Source organism: Mesoplodon bidens (genome assembly GCF_964165515.1).
Source record: "Mesoplodon bidens genome assembly, chromosome: 6".
NCBI classification, from domain to species: domain Eukaryota; kingdom Metazoa; phylum Chordata; class Mammalia; order Artiodactyla; family Ziphiidae; genus Mesoplodon; species Mesoplodon bidens.
This window is the reverse complement of record NC_138162.1, coordinates 59,846,095-59,868,137: the sequence shown is the minus strand read 5'-3', so window position 1 is coordinate 59,868,137 and position 22,043 is coordinate 59,846,095. Positions and strand designations below refer to the sequence as shown.

The following is a 22,043-nucleotide window of genomic DNA, read 5'->3' as shown; positions in this document are numbered from 1 at the left end:
CTCTATTTGCAGATCATGTCATCTTACATATAGAAAATCCTAAATTAGAAAATCCTAAAGAATACACACACACACACACACACACACAAAACATATGGAACTTACTAAATAAGCTCAGCAGAGTTGCAGGATATAAGATCAATAACATAGAAATCAACTGTATTTCTATATACTTTCAATGAATAATCCAAAAATTAAATTAAGAAAATAATTCCATTTATAATAGCATTAAAAAGAATAAAATACTTAGGAATAAATTTGATAAAAGAAGTACAAAACTTATTATACTCTGAAAACTAAAATTATTGTTGAAAGAAAGTAAAGACCACCTAAGTAAATGGAAAGAAATCCCATGTTCATGGGCCAGAAAAGTTAATATTGTTAAGATGGCAGTACTCCCAAATCGATCTATAGATTCAGTACAATCTATATCAAAATTCCAGGTGGCTTTTTTATAGAAATTGACAAGCCTATCCTAAAATTCATATGGATTTTTAAGGCACCTAGAATAGCCAAAACAGTCTTGAAAAAGAAGAACAAAGTTGTAGGACTCATACTTCTGAATTTGAAAACTTACTACAAAGCTACAGTAATCAAGAAAGTAGAAAACTGGCTTAGGATAGACATATAGGTCAATGGAATAAAGTTGAGTTTCCAGAAATAAACCCTCACATGTACAGTTAACTGCCTTTCAACAAGAGTGCCAAGGACCATTCAGTGGGTAAAGAATAGTCTTTTCAACAAGTAGTGCTGGACAACTGGAACAACATGCAGAAAAAATAAAGTTGGATCTCTTCCTGGTTCACTGCTAATTGGAATAAAAATAGTGCAGCTGCTTTGGTGTAAATAGTTTCACAGTTCCTCAAAATGGTAAACAGTTACCATATGACACAGCAGTTGCACTCTTAGGTATACACCCAAGAGAAATGAAGACATACATCCACATAAAAACTTGTACACTGTTTTTAGCAGCATTTTTCTTAATATCCAAATAATGAAAACAATCTAAATGTTCATTTTAACTGATGAATGGATAAAGGATGGTATATCCATACAATGGAATATTATTTGGCAATAAAAAGTAGTGAATACTGATACATACTACAAAATGAATGAATTTTAAAATATTATAGAAGAAGCAGCCACAAAAGAGAACAGAAAGTATGATTCCATTTATATCAAACAATCAGAATAGGCAAATCTGTAAAGACAAAATTGGATTAGTGGTTGCCTAGGGCTGAGGGGTTGGGAAGATAGAGTGACTGCTAATAGGTAGATTTCTTTTGGAGGAGATAAAAATGTTCTAAAATTGGTGATGGTTGCCCAACTCTGTGAATTAAGGAGCAATAGTGAAGTTGCATATTATATTTGGGTTCTGCTCTAAAATCACAACATAACATGAAAATCAAATCTATTTAGCATGTAGAAAAACTAGGATCAAAACCCATAGCAGCCAGTATTTCCTCTTGTATTGTAACAGAGGACTTTGCTATTTCTATGGTTTGAACACAAATGAAATATTCCCAGTTGCCTTTATTAAGGAGCTGGATTGTATGAAAATTACAGTAACTTGCTTTATGACAGACACTTAAAATGAGGCTGACTGGGGAACTTTTGGATACATAGTTCTATCTCAACTAATGAGGGTATAATAAAATTGTATGGCTGCTGGGATTACCTACAGTATTAAAGTTTTCCCTTTTTCTGGGCCAAGCTCATATTGTTGATTTTTAATGGTACTGTGATTCAAGTATACCACTGAAGCACTTTTGTAATATATGAAATCTGTATAAATATTTGTTCTTAATAATTCTAGAATTACCCTTGTATCAATTAGGATTATATGCTACTGTATTTAATAGAAAACAACAGAATCTTAAACAGGTAAAGATTATTCTCTCACACGAAGAATTTATGAAGTAGATACTCCAGGACTGGTAGGCAACTCCTCTGTCATCGGGGACCCAGGCTCCTTATGCTTTGTCTGCTTTTCCATCAGGAAGGATTCATGGTCACAGGATGGCTGCTGGAGTACAAGGTATCACATTCTAGCCTCAAGCAGGAAGCCCTAAGTTCAGGAAAAGGACAAAGGGACAGGCCTCTCCTATCTGAAGAAAGCAAAAATATTTTTTAGCTGGTCACATTACTACATAATTTTACTTGTGATGGGGAGGTGGTGTTGAATAAAAAATGATACAAATCTGAAAAAAAACTTATTTAATAATTAGAGTGACTAAATGTATTCTTTTACTGTGTTCTTATTATTAGATTCTGAAAAGAAATTGTCTCTCCTGTCAGAGGAACAACAAGCAACAAGTGCTTTAGTAGAAACCATCAGGCAGAGTATTCAACATGATGATGTTCTTAAACCCATCAACCTGCTTTCACAACAAATGAAGGGAGACATGAAAAGACAAAGGTAATAATCCAGTATTTGGTACTTGATGCCATTCGAAATAATTTCATGGTATTTTAAAAATGATTTTTAAAACTATCTCTAGTTGTAAAAGAAACACATACTCATTGTAGAACATCTGATTGTCTTAAAAAGTGCTACCCAAATGCATTCATACTTGATCACAAACATAATAAAAATATCTGGGAAATAGATTAAATTTTAGGAGGTAATTCATTTATGTCTAAAACGTACTGAGTCTTTGTGAAAACATTACTACTATTCACTGGAAACCTATAAATGTGTTAACATTGATGTTATACATATGTACTGCTCGTTCAGGTCCTGTCACGCATCTTATCTTGTGAGATGTAAAAAAAAATACATGGGTTTATGAGTAGAAACAAATGAGGAAAATGATGGAAGCAATGAATTACAAACGGTATGGAGCTATCCTGATCCTCTTACTATTTATTGTCTGCTAACACGCTTGAATCAGTACTCATCCCAGTCTCAGCATAAGTGAATTTTGTGGTGGAAGCTTCAGAAAGAGAGACATAATACCTTCTATCAAACATAAACAGTGTTTCCAGGTGCTCTTCAAGTTTCTAGTCATGGCATCTTTGAAGATAGTCTCAGAAATGATAGGACAAGAATGCATAATGAAAATGGTTAGATCCTTCTGTAATCTCAACAGTTGAGGTAGAGATTATCTCCTTCACAGGCTAAAGAGCAGCCACTTTCAAGTGTCTTTAGTTGAAGGAGAGGGAAGGAATATTAAAAATGACATACTATGGCTTCTGAAGCTTCTAAAGAAAGCTGCATGGAGCATCATCAGAATCAGCATTGCTCTCTAATTTTTTTTTCTGTAAATACTCAAATCAGTTCATAAGTTTCCCCTTTTTTTAACAAATGAGTCACGAATCTCATTTTTAAGGTTTCATTTGTAACATTTTTATGTTTGCAAATCAAATAAAGGTGATTTATCCTTTACTGTTGGGTTAAGTAGTAGAGACCACACCATCTTTCATACTGTTTGTGTCCAAGGGTTTTAGACCCCTAACTTACTTAGAAATTCATCTCTTACTGTGTCATGTGGCAAAAGTCTGCTTTTGTAAATATGAATTAGAAATTAGAATTAAAAGTTACCTATTATATTGCTAAATAATTACAATAAAGTTAAAATAGGCCATTCTTAGTTATTTCGAATGTGAAGCTTTATGCCCATTAACTTTTAACTTTTTAACTTGAAACATAAGTTTGCAGGAAATTGCAAAGATGGTACAAAGAGTTCCGTGGACACTTTACCCAGCTTCTCCCAAAGGTGACATCTCATAAGTGTAGTGTTATGTCAAAACCAGAACACTGACATGGATGGATACATTACTGTTAACTACAGAACCTAATCTTTTTTTTTTCTAGTTGATTTACAATGTTGTTTTTTTTCACCATTTTAAAAAACCTTCAAAGGGTATTTTTATGCTCTTTGCCCATTAATTTTAAAAATATTTGTTTTATAGGAGTTTATACAGAGAAATCCTCTTCTTATCATTAGTATCTCTTGGAAGAGAGAATATTGATATTGGTAAGTTCGTCAACTGGGGATTCCTTAAAGGGGGTTTGTCTTATTTCCTAAAGAAACTTTTAAAATTCTAATTGGTATGGGCAGATACTCCATTTGCCTTTAAAAAGATTTCTGCCTTTAAATATGCAGTTTAAATATGTATATAAAAATGATTTGACTACCATTTTTAAATGCATAGCTTTTATTGTTTATTTATTAAGAAATACCAACTATATTTTTGAAAATATCTTTCAGAGGCTTTTGACAATGAGTATGGACTTGCATACAATAGTTTATCTACAGAGATTCTTGAAAAGTTGCAGAAAATTGATGCTCCACCAAGTGTCAGTGTGGAGTGGTGCAGGAAGTGTTTTGGAGCACCTCTCATTTAAATAAGATTCACTAGATTTTGGACACAGAACTGGGGGAATAGATTCAATCTGGAGACATTCAAGGTTTGTTTCAAATTATGAATTGGTGAAAACTGAAATGAAGTTATTCTTGGGACAATAATGAAATGTAATTCATACTGAATCATCTCAGAAGGTAAAAATGCCACTAAAATGCCCTAAGGTTTACTGATGTTGAAGATTTACAATTTCTGAACTTTTTATCTGCTGAAAATTGGTTTTGCATCTGTTATTTGTAGCAGTTCGATAATGAGAAACCATATTCATTCTTGGCGTTTTGTCTACATCTGAAGCTATTGAGTTTGGGGAATGGCAAATTAATGTAAACTTGCCTAACCCCAAAACAAACGAAATCTCAATTATAAGAGCAACTATTTGTGTATTGTGTATATACGTGTGGCTGTGTATCTACTCAGCCATATTATATTTATTAAAATTCTTAGATTGCATGTTGCAATCAAGTTTTCTGAAAGGGGGTCTCCAACTATTAAATAAATGACTACTACTAAATTCATATGTAGTCATTAATCTCAAAAATTACCTGAAAGTCTGATAACTGCCTTGCCTTTGACTTAAAAATTAATATATATTTTTACCCTTCATGTTATGTATTAGCTCCCTTAATGGATTGTATCTTGAATATCCAGTTACTTCCTTTCATCCTCTTCCCTGTATCATGTTAATTTGCAACAGCTTTAAAATTGGAATGAGCCAGATAGTTTAAATGAAATTAATCAGCTTCATAATTTACAAAATTAAAATTCTTGTGTATGTCTTTGGGCCTGAAATTGTTCAGGCACATAAATTGTTGCTATTGGTCACTTTTAAAAACCTGTGGGATAACTTGCACTGCACACAGAATTTTATTCTTGTATAAAATTTAGATTTGTACACTTACTATTTGTGCATTTGTAAATACTGTTTTTTAGGCTGAATCAATTGTCTTAAAGTGTTAAAGCTTATTAAACTTGTTGCCAGTAGGTTTAAGAAAATCATGACCTTACATGCCTCACTGACATTTATCATGCCTTTTGTTAAAACATCCCTTAGGGACAGTAAATTTGCCTTACCTCTCTGCATGCATGGTTTGAAAAGCCAATGATTGTGTGTGCTCGCTTTTACAGTAATTATGCAGGTAACTAAATCAGTTGGTAATTATTTCCAAATGGTACAGTTAACAGCCACATCTCCTTTCTACCTGCTATATTTTAAAAATTGTTACTATACCAGTCTTCCAACATTTCAGGGTTAATAAGACCTATGCAGAATCCTAGTTTCAATTTATTGTGAAAGTGCTAAGTGAAAGAACTTGTCAGAAACTGTGTACAATTCTCATTGCCTTAAAAATGGATCTTTTGCACTGTCTCAGAGAATATATTTTTGCAACTTAAGACTTGGTACTAGTTTTAATACTTAACACTTATTGCCCCAACACAAAGTTTGGAATTACTTTGCATATAAAAAAATCAAGGTTGAATAAAATGAAAATTTCTCAAGTTTGCTGTGCTTGTCTTACATTTTTAAGGCTCCTGAAGTGTGTACAGTAATTCAAGCTTTTGTGATCTTCAGAATTCTGGTATTGTCTGTTTTCCCACTTCTCTGTAGTTCTCAATAACTTGAACTAAATTACCAAAGCACTTCCCACTAAAACAACCCTGTGATGATCTCCTTACACATTTAAGAATATTTTGCTGTATTGTATCAAATTATAAAATTTCTAATAGCTTTTTAATATTAATCTAAATAACTTAGCCATTATATATTGGAAAGCTTAGCCTGTGGCTGGCATTCAGAAATTGAGACTGATTTGTATTAAAATTGCTTAAAGGCCTTTTTCTTGCACCTACCACAGAAAGGGCAGTAAAAATTATAGCAAAAAACAGACGCAAAAAACCAGATTTCAAATCATTATCTATAGGTTTAGAAATATCTAGAATGACTGTATGAGACTTAAATCCTGATTAACTTCTGAAAGCCATCTTTCAAATTACTGCAGATTATTTAGCATAACTTTACACTGGTTTTAGATTTGGTATTAACTGCTTTTCATAGATTGATTATAGCAACCTGCAGTTAATGAGTTAACAATCATAAACAAGTCTGACATACCTTTGGGATATTCAATTGTTGCCCTTTTCATTTTTGGTATACACTAGTAATATAGGATTCAATGTCTTTGCAATGTTAAACTCTTAAATCTGCCAGATTTCGTAAGCTAGTATAGTCTAGGCCCACCTTACCTATCTGTCCACCGCAGTGACTGTACTCCTCAAAATAAGAAAGGGTGGTTCTCATATTTTATGCATTAGAATCAACTAGCTACTAGTTAGAATTCTGGGCTTACACCAGACCTGCCTTTTGGCCTGTTACCCTCTAGGATTCAACTGTAGTGTCAGTCCTTCTGGCACTGGGTACCTTTCTTTAAATGCTGTTAAGTTCAACTTCTAACTTTGTCACCTGCCAATTAAGACTTTAAGACTTTTGTAACTTTTTAATATTACATTAAGAGCTATGGGTGCTGTTCAGCAGAGTAACACAACATTGTAAATAAACTGTACTCCAATTAAAAAAAAAAAAGCTATGGGGATCTCCTCTATGAATCTTGCTTCAGGGCTGGCATTATTGGCCTAACCTGGGAACTTATGACTGGGGCCCCAAACTACCGAATCCTAGTCCACTTTTTAGCCAGATCCCCAGGTGATTCTTATGCACACTTTAACGGAAGCACTTCTTCAGTCTCTACATGTTACAGCCACTTGAAAATTTTACTCACCTGTGGTTAATATATACTCTGGCAAAGGAGCACCTTTTAAAGCCTAATGTGCCTTCTTTTAAGACCCTTCTGGTCTATAATGGTTTGAATGAAGGTTCTAACTGCAATTACCATAGAAACCAGACATAGTACATTAGAAAAAGTACAGTTTTGGGAACTCCCTGGCAATCCAGTGGTTAGGACTCCCCACTCTCACTGCCAAGGGCCTGGGTTCAATCCTTGGTCAGGGAGCTAAGATCCCACACCCCACAAGCTGCACGTTGCAGCCAAAAAAAAGGTATACTTTCTCTGTGCATCCTTCACTGATGCGTGTTTCTAAAAAGAGGTACAGTCAACTCCTTCGCAGTGTGAAATATAATAAAAACAAGTAGAGTTGAAAAGCTTTCTGTTAATGCATTAAATCTGCACTGGTTTTAAAAGCTTTGTCAACTATTTTAAAATGGTATCCATTAACTATGCTTTTAACAAGTTATCCTTTTTACATATGACAAATGTCCATCTTCACAAGGGCACTTTTCATGTATCATGTATAGATCTTTAAGAAAAACTGTATTCCTCAAAATAAAGTGTATCGAAGATTAATAGTCCTAGTCATTTATTTCCCCTATATTGTTCCATGCCTTGCTAAAAAGCCAGTGAACATGCTAAGAGTCCTTTCCTGAGCCACCCACCAAAGAAACTGTCCTGGCCATCTCTTCCACTGTCACAGTTCAGTCTCAGTGTCTGAATCTGAAGGATTACCACTTTCAGGTATCTCTTGCAGACTTTATCTACCACTAGATTATACAGTACCTCCTCTTCTATAAGTTTCTCGACCTTCGTTTATTTTATCATCAATTATAAGTCAATAAAGGAGATGTGACGTCTGATCTTATTTATTTGTTACTCTTAGAACATCTCATTTTTGACTGGACTCAGACTTAGAAGTAGAAGCTCTCAGAGAGGACAGCCTCCGTCTCTTGGCAATCTGTTCCTGGCGTTTTTCTTTGGCCTCCTAAACAAAACCAAAAAAAAAAAAAAAAGGAGCACAGTTAAAGCTTATCTGGATTAAAAATGCAAATCCAAAGCCAGGCCTATCCCCCCGCCCCCCAACACACACACTGAGGACTTACCTTCATTCTCTTGGCCAAAAGTTTAGCATATTCTGCAGCCTCTTCCTTGTTTTTCTTAGTACGCTGTTTCTTCAGAGCAATTCGCCGACGTTTGTGTTGCAGAACTCGTGGGGTAACAAGACGCTGAATCTTGGGTGCTTTGGTCCTAGGTTTCTTACCTAAAAATTTAGATAATGACTCAATCACTTCAATAATACCCTTGTTCAATAGGACCCACGTTTACATTTTTAAAGCATTAGAAACAGATTCACACTCAGTAGTTCTTATGAAAACTTATTTGTATGAGACAGTTTACTAGGGACCAGTGTTTTCCTATACCAATAGCTTGGATGTCAAGTTCAAGATCATACGTAAATTCAGCAAAGTAATAGGTTACTTTGCTGAACAGTTAGAAGTCATACCCCATACTTTTTTCTGTTCACTTTTATTTCCCTTCCCCAATTACACTGTCTTGGGAGGATATTATATCTCTCTGTACCGTTAAGACATTTGAGCAGTATTAACCGCGTATTTAACTTGTCATGAAAACTAAGTAAAGCATTAACTGCATCCCACCATGCTCTTTGAAGTCCTAATTAGTGCTCAAATTTCTATTTTCTAAGACAGGCTGCTTATCTGGAGTGAAACTTAACATTAGAATGAATGAACAAATGAATGAATTTATTTGTTTGGTGGTGCTGCCCGGCTTGTGGGATCTTAGTTCCCTAACCAGGATTGAACCTGGACCACCATAGTGAAAGCAGAGTCCTAACCACTGGGCCACCAGGGAATTCCTGAGAATGTCTTCACTTAGCCTGTCTGATTTATAATCCACAATCCTCTGGATTATAAATCTGCTTCAGAACAGGAGTCTTTTCAGATGCAGTGATTTTAGTTTGTGGACACCTTCTGGGAGCAATAAACGCTTCAGATAAATATTCTAAGACTAAATGCTCAGTTGTTCAGGTTCTGCTAAAATAAAAAACCCTTTGGAATTATAAAGAAAAAAAGAACCATCTAACAAATGTCTTGTTAAGTAGCACTCAGTACACTAATGATATTTCCAAGGGCGCAACTACAGAGAACTACCGTATATTTGCCAGTTACTTCACTGAAAGTCATACCTGGCACACAGTAGTTGTCCAAATATTTCGTATGAGTGACCAATGAGCACTTACCATATATTAGCTTATTTAAGCCCCCAGTCCTGAAAACCAAAACCCAAGCAAAATTTTTCAGATCTGTCAGGAAAACCCAACCCAGAACTAACATGCTATTTATTCCACGTATTATAAATATTCATACAATTCACTACAGAAATATCATTACTGAGCATCGCTGCTGCAGACCTCACTAGTGATGGGTTATGTTGCCTAATAAACAATATACCTTCTTAAAAAATAAAACACCAAGGTTCCTGAAAAAACTAAAAACTGAGTTCCCATATGATCCAGCACTCCCACTCCTGGGCATATATCCAGACAAAACTATAATTCATAAAGAACACGCCACCCCTATGTTCATAGCAGCACTATTCACAATAGCCAAGACAGGGAAACAACCTCAATGTCCACTGACAGATGAAAGGATAAAGAAGATATGGTAGGCATATACGATGGAATACTACTCAGCTACAAAAAAGACATAATGCCATTTGCAGCAACGTGGATGGACCTAGAGATTATCATACTAAATAAAGTTACAGTAAGACAAATACCATGTATCACTTACATGTGAAATCTAAAATATGACACAAATAACTTTACGAAACAAACAGACTCACAGAGAACAGACTTGTGGTTGCCAAGGGGGAGGGATGGATTTGGGAGTTTGGAATTCAGATGTAAATTATTATACATAGAATGAATAGACAAGCTCCTACTGCATAGCACAGGGAATTATATTCAATATCCTGTGATAAACCATAACGGAAAAGAATATGAAAAAGAATTTACATACATATAACTAAATCACTTTGCTGTACTGCAAAATTAACACAACATAGTAAATCAACTACACCTAAATAAATTTATATACATATGAAAACCCCAAAACCCCAAACGCTTGTCCCTGGTATTTTGAATAAAGTTTCTTTCCAACTTCTAATTCTCACAACTCTATTGCTATCCACATTCCAGTTGAAGTAAACGAAGGCCAGCAGTTAAAGCAACTTAAGTGGATGAAAGCATGTCTTTGGTAAACAAAAAAATTAGAACCACTGATATGGAAAGAAAGCAAGTTTGGGGGTGGTGAGAGCACATTCAATAACAACCCCCAAGTTTTCTGTCATTCTTTCAACTCCTAACCCCAAAGCAACGAACTTAAAATGTCTCATAAGTTATCTCTGAATGAACTTATACATCAGTGACCCAAAGGCAAATTCCCAAGAAAAATTCTATCACTCTGGAGGGCACTGGATATAATAAGGATTCATACCAACTGCACGTCTTGACCCTCTCTCTCCCCGACTATCTTCCTAAAAACTCAGATTCTAGGTAACTAGTAGGCAGATTTTTACCTTCTAACATGCACACAAAATGCTATGACGAATCAATGAAATTAAGCAAGCCCTGAACTGCATAATCCCCCATACCTTCTTTATTTAGGGGCTTTCTCACAACATACTGGCGGACATCATCTTCTTTAGAGAGATTGAAAAGTTTGCGGATTCTGCTAGCTCTTTTGGGCCCCAGGCGACGAGGCACAGTAGTATCAGTGAGTCCAGGAATATCCTTCTCCCCTGAAAGACAAAAATGAACAGACGTTTTAATTCAACAACCTCCTTACAAACAAGAACCCTAGATTTTTCAGGCATTGCTAAAACAAGTCCACTGGTCAAAACTGGGGATACTGCAAATCAATCAATCAATCGACAATCCGCTTTAAATCAGTGTGGACAAAAATTAACTCAAGAATAAAAATCTCACCTTTTTTTACAATGACCAAATTGAGAACGCTCAGATTGGCATCCACAATGCAACCCCGTACAGATTTGCGCTTTCTTTCTCCAGTCCTCCTTGGTCTGTAACAGGAATGCCCCTTACTCAGTAGCAGGCGGACTCGGCCATGGGTCAAGACACCCTGCTTCATGGGGAAACCCTGTTTGTCGTTCCCACCACTGATTCGGACCACATAACCCTGGAAGAGAACATAGTGACACATTACAGAACAAAAGACTGTGGCCTCCAACAAGTACACTTCATTAAGACCAATTTGAAACTTAATAGCTTTCTCTGTTCACTAAATTTTGTCTACACTTCCAATTTCCCAAGTTCAATTAGCAAAGTCCTTTCAATCAAGTTACTTCTAGCCGATGCTTTACCAGAGTTAACAGGTCTTGGGGGAGAAAGACTATGTTAAGGAACAAAGCATCAATGAACCACAAATACATCAAAAACAACCCTTCTTGGCACTTTTCAAAAAAAAGTGGAGACCATTAGCTTGCAGGGCAAGAACTATATATTTTTTCATGAACATAACCCTGCCAGGTGATGGCTCCACGTTATAAAGTGACATCTGGAAGTAACTAAACCCAAGGTCAGAAGACAGAACCGGAGTTTCAACCCCATTACATTTACCAATTACCGAACAGCATTTACCATCTCTCTCTTAAATATTCTAACAATTCAATTCGGCAGTCCGGCAGGCCACTTTTACCTTCCATTCTTCACCCAGAGCGTCAGCAGCAACTTCTGTGGCCATACGCTTCTCATAAAAGGTACGAAGTTTTCGTTCATCGTCCACTTCAATGAGTTTCTGGCAGCCAGTGGCCGGGAAAGAGATGTTCAGCTAAAAATTAAACGGGGGGGGGGGGGGAAACTTCATGAAAATCGCAGAACCACTACAAAGGTTATTCCACTGCAAAAAGCCTTTCCTGTCACCCGCACACAACTAACAGAAAATTTGATACTACTCACTGAAGCATGTGTGTACATAAGACCGCGCAAGACACACTGCACTAAAAGTAGGACACATCTTTCAAGCCTCGCGGAATGACGCCGGGGCGAAGGGCGCTGCGCAGCAGTTCACCCTCTCGGAGCAAGAAGCCCGACCTACTTGCCGGCAACCGGGCAGCAGGGCCGCCTCTATCCCGGCTGGGGGGCAGGACGCCACCATGGCGCTCCCCGCCCGGCGCAGCTCCAGCTGCAATCGCTCGCCATCCGCTCTCCGAAAGAGCTCCGGCCCCAAAAGAGCGATCCTTCTCCTGCCTCAGGCCCTTCTCCATTCAGAGCCAGGATTCTGGAGCGCAGCGCCGTATTCTGGGGCTCAATCCACGTTACTCAAACCTAGCGCAACACCCGCCACCAGTTCCCACCTTCATTCCGAAGCAGCCGACCGCCTCCGAGGCGCCACGAAAAAGAGACCCAACTTCCGCTTAGCCCAGGTCACATAGGCTCTTCCAGTTCTCGCGAGACGGTCAGACGCCTGGGATAGCGGAAGCGAGCGTGGGTAGGCGGCACTTCCGGGGGTGGGGTTAATCAGCGGTGGGAGGTGTTGGTGAGGCGGCCCAGGTCTAGTTTCGAAGGTTAGTCTCTCCACTGCTTGTTCTTTCCCCCTTCGTTCTGGGTCAGAGAGCAGTCCCGCTCGGTCCCGGCCACTGCTTCTGATGACACCAAAGAGGGAGAACGGGATCGGAGTTCGGCTCTCCTGGGCTGTCTTGTACCTCAACCTCCGTCCGAAGATTTCCACTTTAGGAGCGTGCCCTGCCCTGGTTCCGGCTGTTCAGAACAGTACGCCTTGAAAGCTGTGCTCTGTTTTTTCCTTAAATACTCGATCATCCGCTTGTCCTTTAACCGCTGCAGTCATCGTTCTACCACAGAATGATACACTCAGCCACCCTGTCACCCAAGCCCAAAACCATAATTACTCCAAGTCCTGGTACCTCCTAAATAGTCTCCCTGCTTTCTGTCTTGCCCCTGCGATCTTTTTAAAACGCAAAATTCTATCACTCCCTTGCTGGAAATGCACCATTTATTTCCCACTATAGTTAATACTTTCCAAACTTCTTAACCTGGCTTTATAAACTTTCCACAGTCTAAAGTTCACCTATCGCCATTCGTTAATGCCATGCCAGTCTTTTCAGATTGCATGTCCTTCCTAAGAGAAACCTTTCCTGAACACACAACCAGAAATCGTATTCCTCTCCTCTAGTGTAGCACTATTTCCCTTTATAGTACTGTTTACTTATGATACATAAATGGTTTGCTTATGGTCTGCCTCCCCTACTAGATGGTAAATTAGGCCAGGGCTCATGTCTTAACTTCACTGTGGAATACTAAGGATGCAGCAAAGTGTATGGTACTTAATAAGTAAGGCTCAGTAAATATCTGTTATATGATCATAACCCCAGCTCTTCTGTGTGTTAGTCTATCAGTGTAGTAGTATGGAGCCAGCCAGCAGAGGGAGAAGGAATGAGTATATTATAGTAAATCTTGAATCAGCAATGATTCAACTCTTATTAGAATAGAAAGATGCAGGAAAGATACAGTGTATCTGATAGTCCTCCAGAACATTCCTGGGAGAATGAGAATGAGAACCCAGGTGATCTAACTTTGAAGCCCACAGTACCCTGAATCAGTACCCTGAAGGAAGAAACATTTATTATCTATTACATATTTACTCCATATTTTTTCTTCAAGAAAAAAACTGCATTTAAAATAAACAAAAATAATTTTAACTTTCCAAGATTATTACATCCCATCTTCCATTTCAGTATCACAAAGTTTTGAGTTTAGGCCTGCTTCACATTCAAAGCTGAAAGATTCTGCTAAATCCTGTTCAATCATCTGATGTTAGTGTAAAAAGGTTGGTGAAATGATGCATTGAAATCCTGTGTATGTAATTTTTGTTAAGGTGAAATTGACACAACATAAAATTATTCATTTTTATGTGAACAATTCAGTGGCATTTAGCACATTCACAATGTTGTGCAATCACCACCTCTATCTAGTGCCAAGATATCTTTATCACCCCAAAAGGAAACCTTGCATCCATTAAGCAATTGCTCCCAATTCCACCCCCTTCCACCAGCTACTGGCAGCCACAATCTGTGTACTGTCTCCATGGATTTACTTACTCTATATATTTCATATAAATGGAATTATACACTATGTGACCTTTGTGTCTGCCTTCTAATATTTTTGACGTTCATCCACGTTGTAGCGTGTATCAGTGTTTTATTCCTTTTTACGATTGAATGCTATCACACTGTATGTGTAAATCACAATTTGTTTATCCGTTCATCCACTGATGGACATTTGGGCTATTTCCAACTTTTGACTATTGTGAACAGTTCTGGTATTTTTTTTTTTTTTTTTTTTTGCGGTACGCGGGCCTCTCACTGTTGTGGCCTCTCCCGTTGCAGAGCACAGGCTCCGGACGCGCAGGCTCAGCGGCCATGGCTCACGGACCCAGCCGCTCCGCGGCATGTGGGATCCTCCCAGACCGGGGCACGAACACGTGTCCCCTGCATCGGCAGGCGGACTCTCAACCACTGCGCCACCAGGGAAGCCCAGTGCTGGTATGTTTGAGTACCTATTTTTAGTCCTTTGGGGTATATAGGAGCAGGTCACATGGTAATTCTGTGTTTCCCAGGGGAATTGCCAAACGATTTTCAGAGCAGCTGAACCATTTTACATTCCCCCCAGAAATGTATGCACTTGTTATTTTGTTATTTTCTCTCTTTTTAAATTATATTCATCCTAGTGGGTGTGAAGTGGTACCTCAATGTGGTCTTGATTTGCATTTCGTTAATGACTGATGATGTTGAGCATCTTTTCATGTGTTGGGCCATTTATATATTTTCTTTGGAGATATGTCTACTTAAGTCCTTTGCCCGTTTTTTGTTTTTTATTTTAGCTCTATTTTTATTGAAGTAGTGGTAGTGAGTTAATATGAGGCAAAGAGTAAAATCCAGGACAATTCCTCAGGCTGGTTTTTTAGTTTTCTAATGCATTTTTTCAAAGACATAAAATTTACCATCTTAACCATTTTTAAGTATACAGTTCAGTAGTGTTAAGTATATTCACGTTGTTGTGAAACATCTCCAGAGCTATTTCATCTTGCAAAACGGGAACTCTATACTCATTAAACAACTCTTTTCCCCCCTCTCCCATCCCTGGTAACCAACATTTTTCTTTCTGTTTCTATGAATTTGACTACTTTAGATATTTCATACAATTGGAATCACACAGTACTTGCCTTGTTGTGAATGGCTCATTTCACTTAACCATGTCCTCAAGCTTCATCCATGTTGTAGCATGTGACAAGATTTCCATCCTTTTTAAGATTGAATAATATTCCACTGTATTTACATAACACATTTTATTTATCCATTCATCTGTTGATGAACATTTGGATTGCTTCCACCTCTTAGCTAGTATGAATACTGCTGGTATTAACACAGGCATGCAAATATCTCTTCAAGACACTGCTTTCAGTTCTTTTGGATATATACCCAGAAGTGAGATTGCTGGATCATATGGTAGTGCTATTTTTAATTTTTTAAGGAAGCTTCATGCTGTTTTCCATAGAAGTTGCACCATTTCATAATCCCACCAACAGTGCACAAGGGCTCTTTTCCTGTATTTGAATTGGCTTGTTTTATTGCTGAATTGTAAGAGTTCTTTATATATTCTGAATGCTATACCCTTATTAGATATATAATGTCCAAATACTTTCTCCCATTATGTACATATCTATCCACTTTCTTGAGAATGTCCACTGATGTATAATAGTTTTGAACTTTGATGAAGTCCAATTTATCTAATTTTTCTTTTGTTGATCATGCTTTCATTGTCATATCTGAGACATATCCATTGCCAAATCCAAAATCCCTATATTTTTGTCCAATAATTTTATGGTTTGAGTTCTTGTATCTAGGTCATTGGTCCATTTTGAGTTATTTTGTTAATATGGTGTGAGATTGGGAGTACAACTCCATTCTTTTGCATGTAGACATCCAGTTGTCCCACCACCATTTGTTGAAGAGGCTATCCTTTCCTTCATTTAACGATCTTGTCACCCTTGTTGAAAATCAACTGGCAATAGATGTATGAGTTTACTTCTGGCCTCTCAAATCTATTCCATTGATTTATGTATCTATCCTTATGCCAATACCACACTGTTTTGATTTGTAGATTTGTAGTAAGTTTCAAAATCAGGAGGTGGGGTCCTTGATTTTTTCAAGCTTGTTTTAGTTCTTTGGGAATCCCTTGTAATTCCATATGAATCTTATGCTCATTTATGCAAAATATGCTCTTGGAATTTTGATAGGGATTGCATTTAATCCATAGATCAATTTGGGGAGTATTGCCATTTTTACAAAATTAAACTCATTAAACTCTTTCAACTCATGAACATGATATGTCTTTCCATTTACTTAGGTTTTCTTTAATTTATTTCAGCACTGCTCTGCGCTTTTCAGTATGCAAGTCTTTTACCTCCTTGATTAATTTTATTCCTCGGTATTTTGTTGTTTTGGATAATATATAATACATATATATATATAAATACATATATATATACACACACATTTATTTATTATATGTATATGCACACATATACTATTTTTTTCTGAGCCATTTGAAATTAAATTACAAACACCATGGTATTTCTCTTCTGAATACTTAAGGATGTATCTCCTAAGAATAAGGATATTCCGCCACATAGCCTCAATACCATTATCACGTGTAAAACTTATTATTTAGGCAATACATTCTACTACACAGCCCATAAAATTTTACCAATTGTCACAAATCTCTCCTTTAGTTTTCCCTCAAGCCTATTAGTGCCAGGGCCTGGCCCCACCCACCAGCAGATGTGTACCAGCCCCTGGACCTCCTGGGCCATGTAGCTAGTCACACTGTGACCCACCAGTGGACCAGCAGCCACTGCATGAGGTAGGGTCTAGTAGCCGATCAGGCTGTTGGCCAGCCCCACCTACCAGCATGCCCAAACAAAGGAACAAGACAAAACTCCAGAAGAAGAACTAAACAAAGTAGAGGTAAGCAATCTACTTGATAAACAGTTCAAGGTAATGACCATAAAGATGCTCAGTGAACTTGGGAGAAGACTGGATGAACACAGAAGTTTAACAGAGTAAAAATATATAAAGAAGAACCAAGCAGAGCTGAAGAATACAATAACGGAAATAAAAAATACATTAGAAAGAATCAATCAATCAATTAATACTACCCAAGGCAATCTACAGATTCAATGCAATCCCTATCAAAATAGCAAAGTCAGGGAATTCCCTGGCAGTCCAGTGGTTAGGACTTGGCACTTTCACTGCCAGGGCCCGGGTTCAATCCCTGGTTGGGGAACTAAGATCTTGCAAGCTGCACAGTGTGGCCAAATTAAAAACAAAAAACAAACAAAAAACACACCAAAGTCATTTTTCACAGAACTAAAACAAATAATTCTAAAATTTGTGTGGAAACATAAAAGACTCTGAATAGTCAAAACAATCATGAGAAAGAAGAACAAAGCTGGAGGCATCATGCTCCCTGATTTCAAAATATAACAAAGCTACAGTAATCAAAACTGTATTGTACTGGCAAAAAAACAGGCATATAGATCAGTGGAACAGAATAGAGAGCCCAGAAATAAACCCACACGTAAATGGTCAGTTAATCTATGACAAAGGAGGCAAGAATATAAAATGAGAAAAAGACAGCCTCTTCATAAATGGTGTTGGGAAAATGGGACAGCTACATGCAAAAGAAACTGGACTACTTTCTCACACCATATAAAAAAACAAACTCAAAATGAATTAAGGACTTAAATGGAAGACCTAAAACCATACATTTCATAAGACTCTTAGGAAAAAAACATAGGCAGTATACTCTTTGATATTGATCTTAGCAATACTTTTTTTTTTGGTTGTGTCTCCTCAGACAAGGGAAACAAAAGTAAAAATAAATACTGCACCAAACTAAAAAGCTTTTGCACAGTGAAGGAAACTGTCAACAAAATGAAAAGTCTGCCTACTGAATGAGATGATATTTACAAATGATATATCCCATAATGGGTTAATATCCAAAATATACAAAGAGCTCATTTAACTCAACATCAAAAAAAAAAGATTAAAAATGGGCAGAGGACATGAATAGACATTTTTCCAAAGAAGACATATTGATGGCCAACAGGCGTATGAAAAGATGCTCAACATCACTAATCACCAAGGAAATGCAAATCCCAACCATGATGAGATATCATCTCATACCTTTCAGATGGCTATTATCAAAAAGACAACACATAACAAGTGTTAGTGAACATGTGGAGGGAAAGGGAACTCTCATGCACTGTTGGTGGGAATGTAAATTGGTGCAGCCCCTATGGAAAACAGTATGGAAGTTCCTCAAAAAATTAAAAATAAACTACCATATGATCCAGCAATTCCTCTTCTGGGTATTTTTCTAAAGAAAACAAAAACACTAATTTGAAAACATATATACCCCTATGTTCACTGCAGCATTATTTACAATAGCCAGGAAATAGAAGCAACCCAAGTGTCCATCGATACATGAATGGATAAAGAAGATGTGGTATATATACAACGTAACATTAGCCACAAAAAGAATGAAACCTTGCCATTTGCGACAACTTGGATGGACTTAGAGGGTATTATGCTAAGTGAAATGAGTCAGACAGAGAAAGAGAAATACCATATGATTTCATTCTTATGTGGAATCTAAAAAACAAAACAAACGAACAAATGCAACAAAACAGAAACAGATTCATAGATACAGAGAATAAAGTGGTTGCCAGAGGGGAGGTGGGTAAGAGTCATGAATGAAATAGGTGAGGGAGATTGAGGTATAAACTTCCAATTATAAAATAAATAAGTCACAGGGATGTAATGTATAGAAAATGGAATATAGTCAATAATATTGTAATAACTTTGTATGGTGACAGCTGGTAACTAGACTTATCATGGTGATCATTTGGTAATGTATAAAAATATCGAATTATTATGTAGTACACCTGAAACTAATATAATATTTTAAGTCAATTACACATCAATAAAAATTTTACAACATTCACATAGACATCAAAAGTTTATAAAAGGAATATTCAAAGTATTAACATCAGCAAGATGGCTGAATAATACTTTCTTGCTCACACCCCTCCTACCAACAACAATAATTCAGCATCCATCAGGGAAAAAAGTGCCTTTGTGGCAGCTTTGGGACCCAGGTAGATTGTGAAATCTTGGTGCAGTCCAAGACCAGGAGAGATATTTTGAGAAGGGAGGCCTGAATCCAGGGTGCTGACTTCACCCGTCACAGACCCGAAACAGCTCCGCATCTGAGGACTCAGCTACCACCCCATTTGGCTTTGGTTCTGTCACCAGCACCATATGCTATGGGACCCAGAAGGAGTCACGCCCACCCATGCATTGGACAGTAGGCATACAGACCTCAGTCTTGGTTATGGATCCTGAAGTGGCCGGTGAACTGGCTCTAGCCACTCTCGGCTGTGATCCGAGAGCCCTTGAAAGTAAGCCTGTCAAACTCGGTCAAAGTGTAGATTTTTTGTTGTGGTTTTTATTTTTTATTTTTATTTTTTTGCGGTACGCGGGCCTCTCACTACCGTGGCCTCTCCCGCTGCGGAGCACAGGCTCCAGACGCGCACGCTCAGCATCCATGGCCCACGGGCCCAGCCGCTCCGCGGCATGCGGGACCCTCCCGGACCGGGGCACGAACCCACGTCCCCTGCATCAGCAGGTGGACTCTCAACCACTGCGCCACCAGGGAAGCCCTCAAAGTGTAGATTTTGAAATAACTTTGAACTGGGCTCCACTCCGTCTTAGCCACAGTCAGCGAACAGTCCTGCTGACAGAAGGACCGAGCAGCAGACGCTCTACGCCCCAGAGATCGTGAAATGGCCCTATACTTTGTTCCAGCCCTTGTGGCTACTTCTGTGGAGCAGTCCAGCCCACCCAGGGCCCTGGGGGGAGACCTACCAATCCATGCCTCCGGAGCCAGGTCTGCAGACCTCAGTGAAACCTGAAATAGCCCTGGGCCTCGGTTTCAGCCCTTCTCAGCCACAATCCAGAACCAGTCCTGCCCACCCAGGGATTCATCCAATTACCAGGTCCACCCAGGGTCTCATCCAATTACCAGGTGGGAACTACCTCCAAGCACCTGGTGATAGGCTGCTGTCTGAGGACCCCGCTGCAGAATCTGAAGCAGACCCTTCTCCCAGCACCACCATATTGAACAAGGTACTGGAGGCAGTCCCTTACCACCGGTGACCAGACAGGATCCACGCCTGCCCCAGCCCCTAATAACACGCCTGCCAGCCGCGGACCCCCCTGGAGACCCAGCAACATCACATAACTGGCTCTAACCCAGCAAGACTGCATTTCTGAAAGTAATCTCATCATCCCTGGAAACTGACAGGACCTTGGAGAGATATCTGCACCCACACGTTCATTGCAGCATTATTTACAATAGGCAAGACAGGGAAACAGCCTAAGTGTCCATTGACAGGTGAATGGATAAAGAAAATGTATCTATTGGGAATTCCCTGCCAGTCCAGTAGTTAGGACTTGGCGCTTTCACTGCTGAGAGCATGGGTTCAATTCTTGGTCAGGGAATTAAGATCCTGCAAGCCGTGCAGCGCGGCCAAAGGGGAAAAAAAAAAGGCAAGAAAATGTATCTATCTATAATGGAATATTATTCATCCATAAAAAGAAGGAATTTCTGCCATTTGCAACAACAGGGATGGATCCTGAAGGCATTATGCTAAGTGAAATAAATCAGACAGAGAAAGACAAATACTATATGACCTCACTTATATGTGAAATATAAAAAAGAAAAAAAGGAGAGAGAGAGAGAGCTGAACTCACAGAAATAGGATGAGAATGGTGATTGTCAGGGGCTGAGGGGTGGGAGAAAATGGTGTTAACACTGAGTGTTAATCGTCTATGGGATATACAAGTAGAGATAGCCAACAGGCTGTTAGGTACACAGGTTTGGAGGCTGAGTGTTTGACTCAGTGAAAAAGGTGGTTTTTGAGAGGGGGCCCATATTCATTTGCTAGGGCTGCCATAACAAAATCCCACAAACTGGGTGGCTAAACAGCAGAAATTTATTTTCTCACAATTCTGGATGGAGCTAGAAGACTGAGACCAAGGTGTCAGCAGGATTGGTTTCTTCTGAGGCCTCTCCTTGGCTTATAGATGGCCATCTTTTCTCTGTGTCTTCACATGGCCTTTCCTCTGTGTGTGTCTTGGTCCTAATCTCCTCTTCTCCTAAGGACACCAGTCATATTGAATTAGGGTCCTTCTTAATAATCATTTTAACTGAATTACCTCTTTAAAGACCCAATCTTCAAAATACAGTTATATTCTGAAATACTGGGGGTTAGGACTTCTACATAAGACTTTGTGAGGGACACAATCCAACTCCTAACAGGGCCCAAAGGTAGTCTGTCAACCATGAGGAGCCTGACTAAACAGAAGAGAATTTGTATTCAATAACACTGAGTTAAAGTAATCCTGAAAGCAATCAGTAAAGGTAAAATTTCCTCTAACTCACTGAGCAAGTGAGTTTTTCAAGTGTGTTTGGGGAAGGAGATACTTTCCAAAGGGAGGTATAAACACAGGAAGGAAGAGAAGTAGTAAAGGGAGGAAATGAGCTTGTGCCTTTCAGGAAGCTGTCTCATATTTGGCTCCAGTCAAGAAAACAGGAAAAAAAGATCATTTAGACAGAAAAAACTAAATTTCAAGGGCAGTTTCTACTCATAGGAAGAGACTGATTTTAAAACATGCCATGCTGTGTTTGGGAAAGGAAGTTAAATC

General features: G+C 38.3%; 3 protein-coding genes across 10 annotated transcripts in view; 2 read left to right on the top strand and 1 right to left on the bottom strand.

Annotated features, from left to right (window-relative positions):
- Window positions 1-5,867, top strand: part of DENND4C (DENN domain containing 4C) — a 124,146-nt gene extending 118,279 nt beyond the window's left edge. For all 5 annotated transcript variants that reach the window (XM_081237844.1, XM_081237843.1, XM_081237845.1 and 2 more), the window contains 3 exons: window positions 2,269-2,419; window positions 3,916-3,980; window positions 4,215-5,867. In XM_081237844.1, coding sequence (XP_081093970.1) covers window positions 2,269-2,419; window positions 3,916-3,980; window positions 4,215-4,351 — 353 coding nt within the window. In that variant the 3' untranslated portion in view covers window positions 4,352-5,867. The remainder of the gene's footprint in view (window positions 1-2,268; window positions 2,420-3,915; window positions 3,981-4,214) is intronic.
- Window positions 5,868-7,940: 2,073 nt separating this feature from the next.
- On the bottom strand, window positions 7,941-12,635 carry RPS6 (ribosomal protein S6). 2 transcript variants are annotated; one of them, XM_081237851.1, is made up of 6 exons: window positions 12,549-12,635; window positions 11,891-12,022; window positions 11,161-11,371; window positions 10,827-10,973; window positions 8,255-8,412; window positions 7,941-8,136 (listed from the first exon to the last, which is right to left on the bottom strand). In XM_081237851.1, exons 1-6 carry the CDS (start codon window positions 12,552-12,554, stop codon window positions 8,041-8,043), a joined length of 750 nt encoding a protein of 249 aa, XP_081093977.1. In that variant the 5' UTR covers window positions 12,555-12,635; the 3' UTR covers window positions 7,941-8,040. The 2 variants fall into 2 exon arrangements, with proteins under 2 accessions (XP_081093977.1, XP_081093976.1); XM_081237850.1 differs by lacking the exon at window positions 12,549-12,635 and adding an exon at window positions 12,290-12,480.
- A 1,635-nt stretch (window positions 12,636-14,270) lies between these two features.
- ACER2 (alkaline ceramidase 2) overlaps window positions 14,271-22,043 on the top strand; it is a 51,135-nt gene continuing 43,362 nt past the window's right edge. For all 3 annotated transcript variants that reach the window (XM_081237454.1, XM_081237452.1, XM_081237453.1), the window contains exon 1: window positions 14,271-14,753. The gene's annotated coding sequence lies outside the window, so the exon portion shown is untranslated. The remainder of the gene's footprint in view (window positions 14,754-22,043) is intronic.

Bases quoted from the DNA above. Each gene is read 5' to 3' on its own strand.
- RPS6 (XM_081237850.1), bottom strand. From the start codon at position 12,349: ATGGTGGCGTCCTGCCCCCCAGCCGGGATAGAGGCGGCCCTGCTGCCC. The intron at 12,023-12,289 runs GTAGGTCGGGCT...TTTAATTTTTAG, and splicing joins TGCTGCCCGGTTGCCGGCAA to CTGAACATCTCTTTCCCGGC. The intron at 8,137-8,254 runs GTAAGTCCTCAG...GGTTTTGTTTAG, and splicing joins TTTTGGCCAAGAGAATGAAG to GAGGCCAAAGAAAAACGCCA.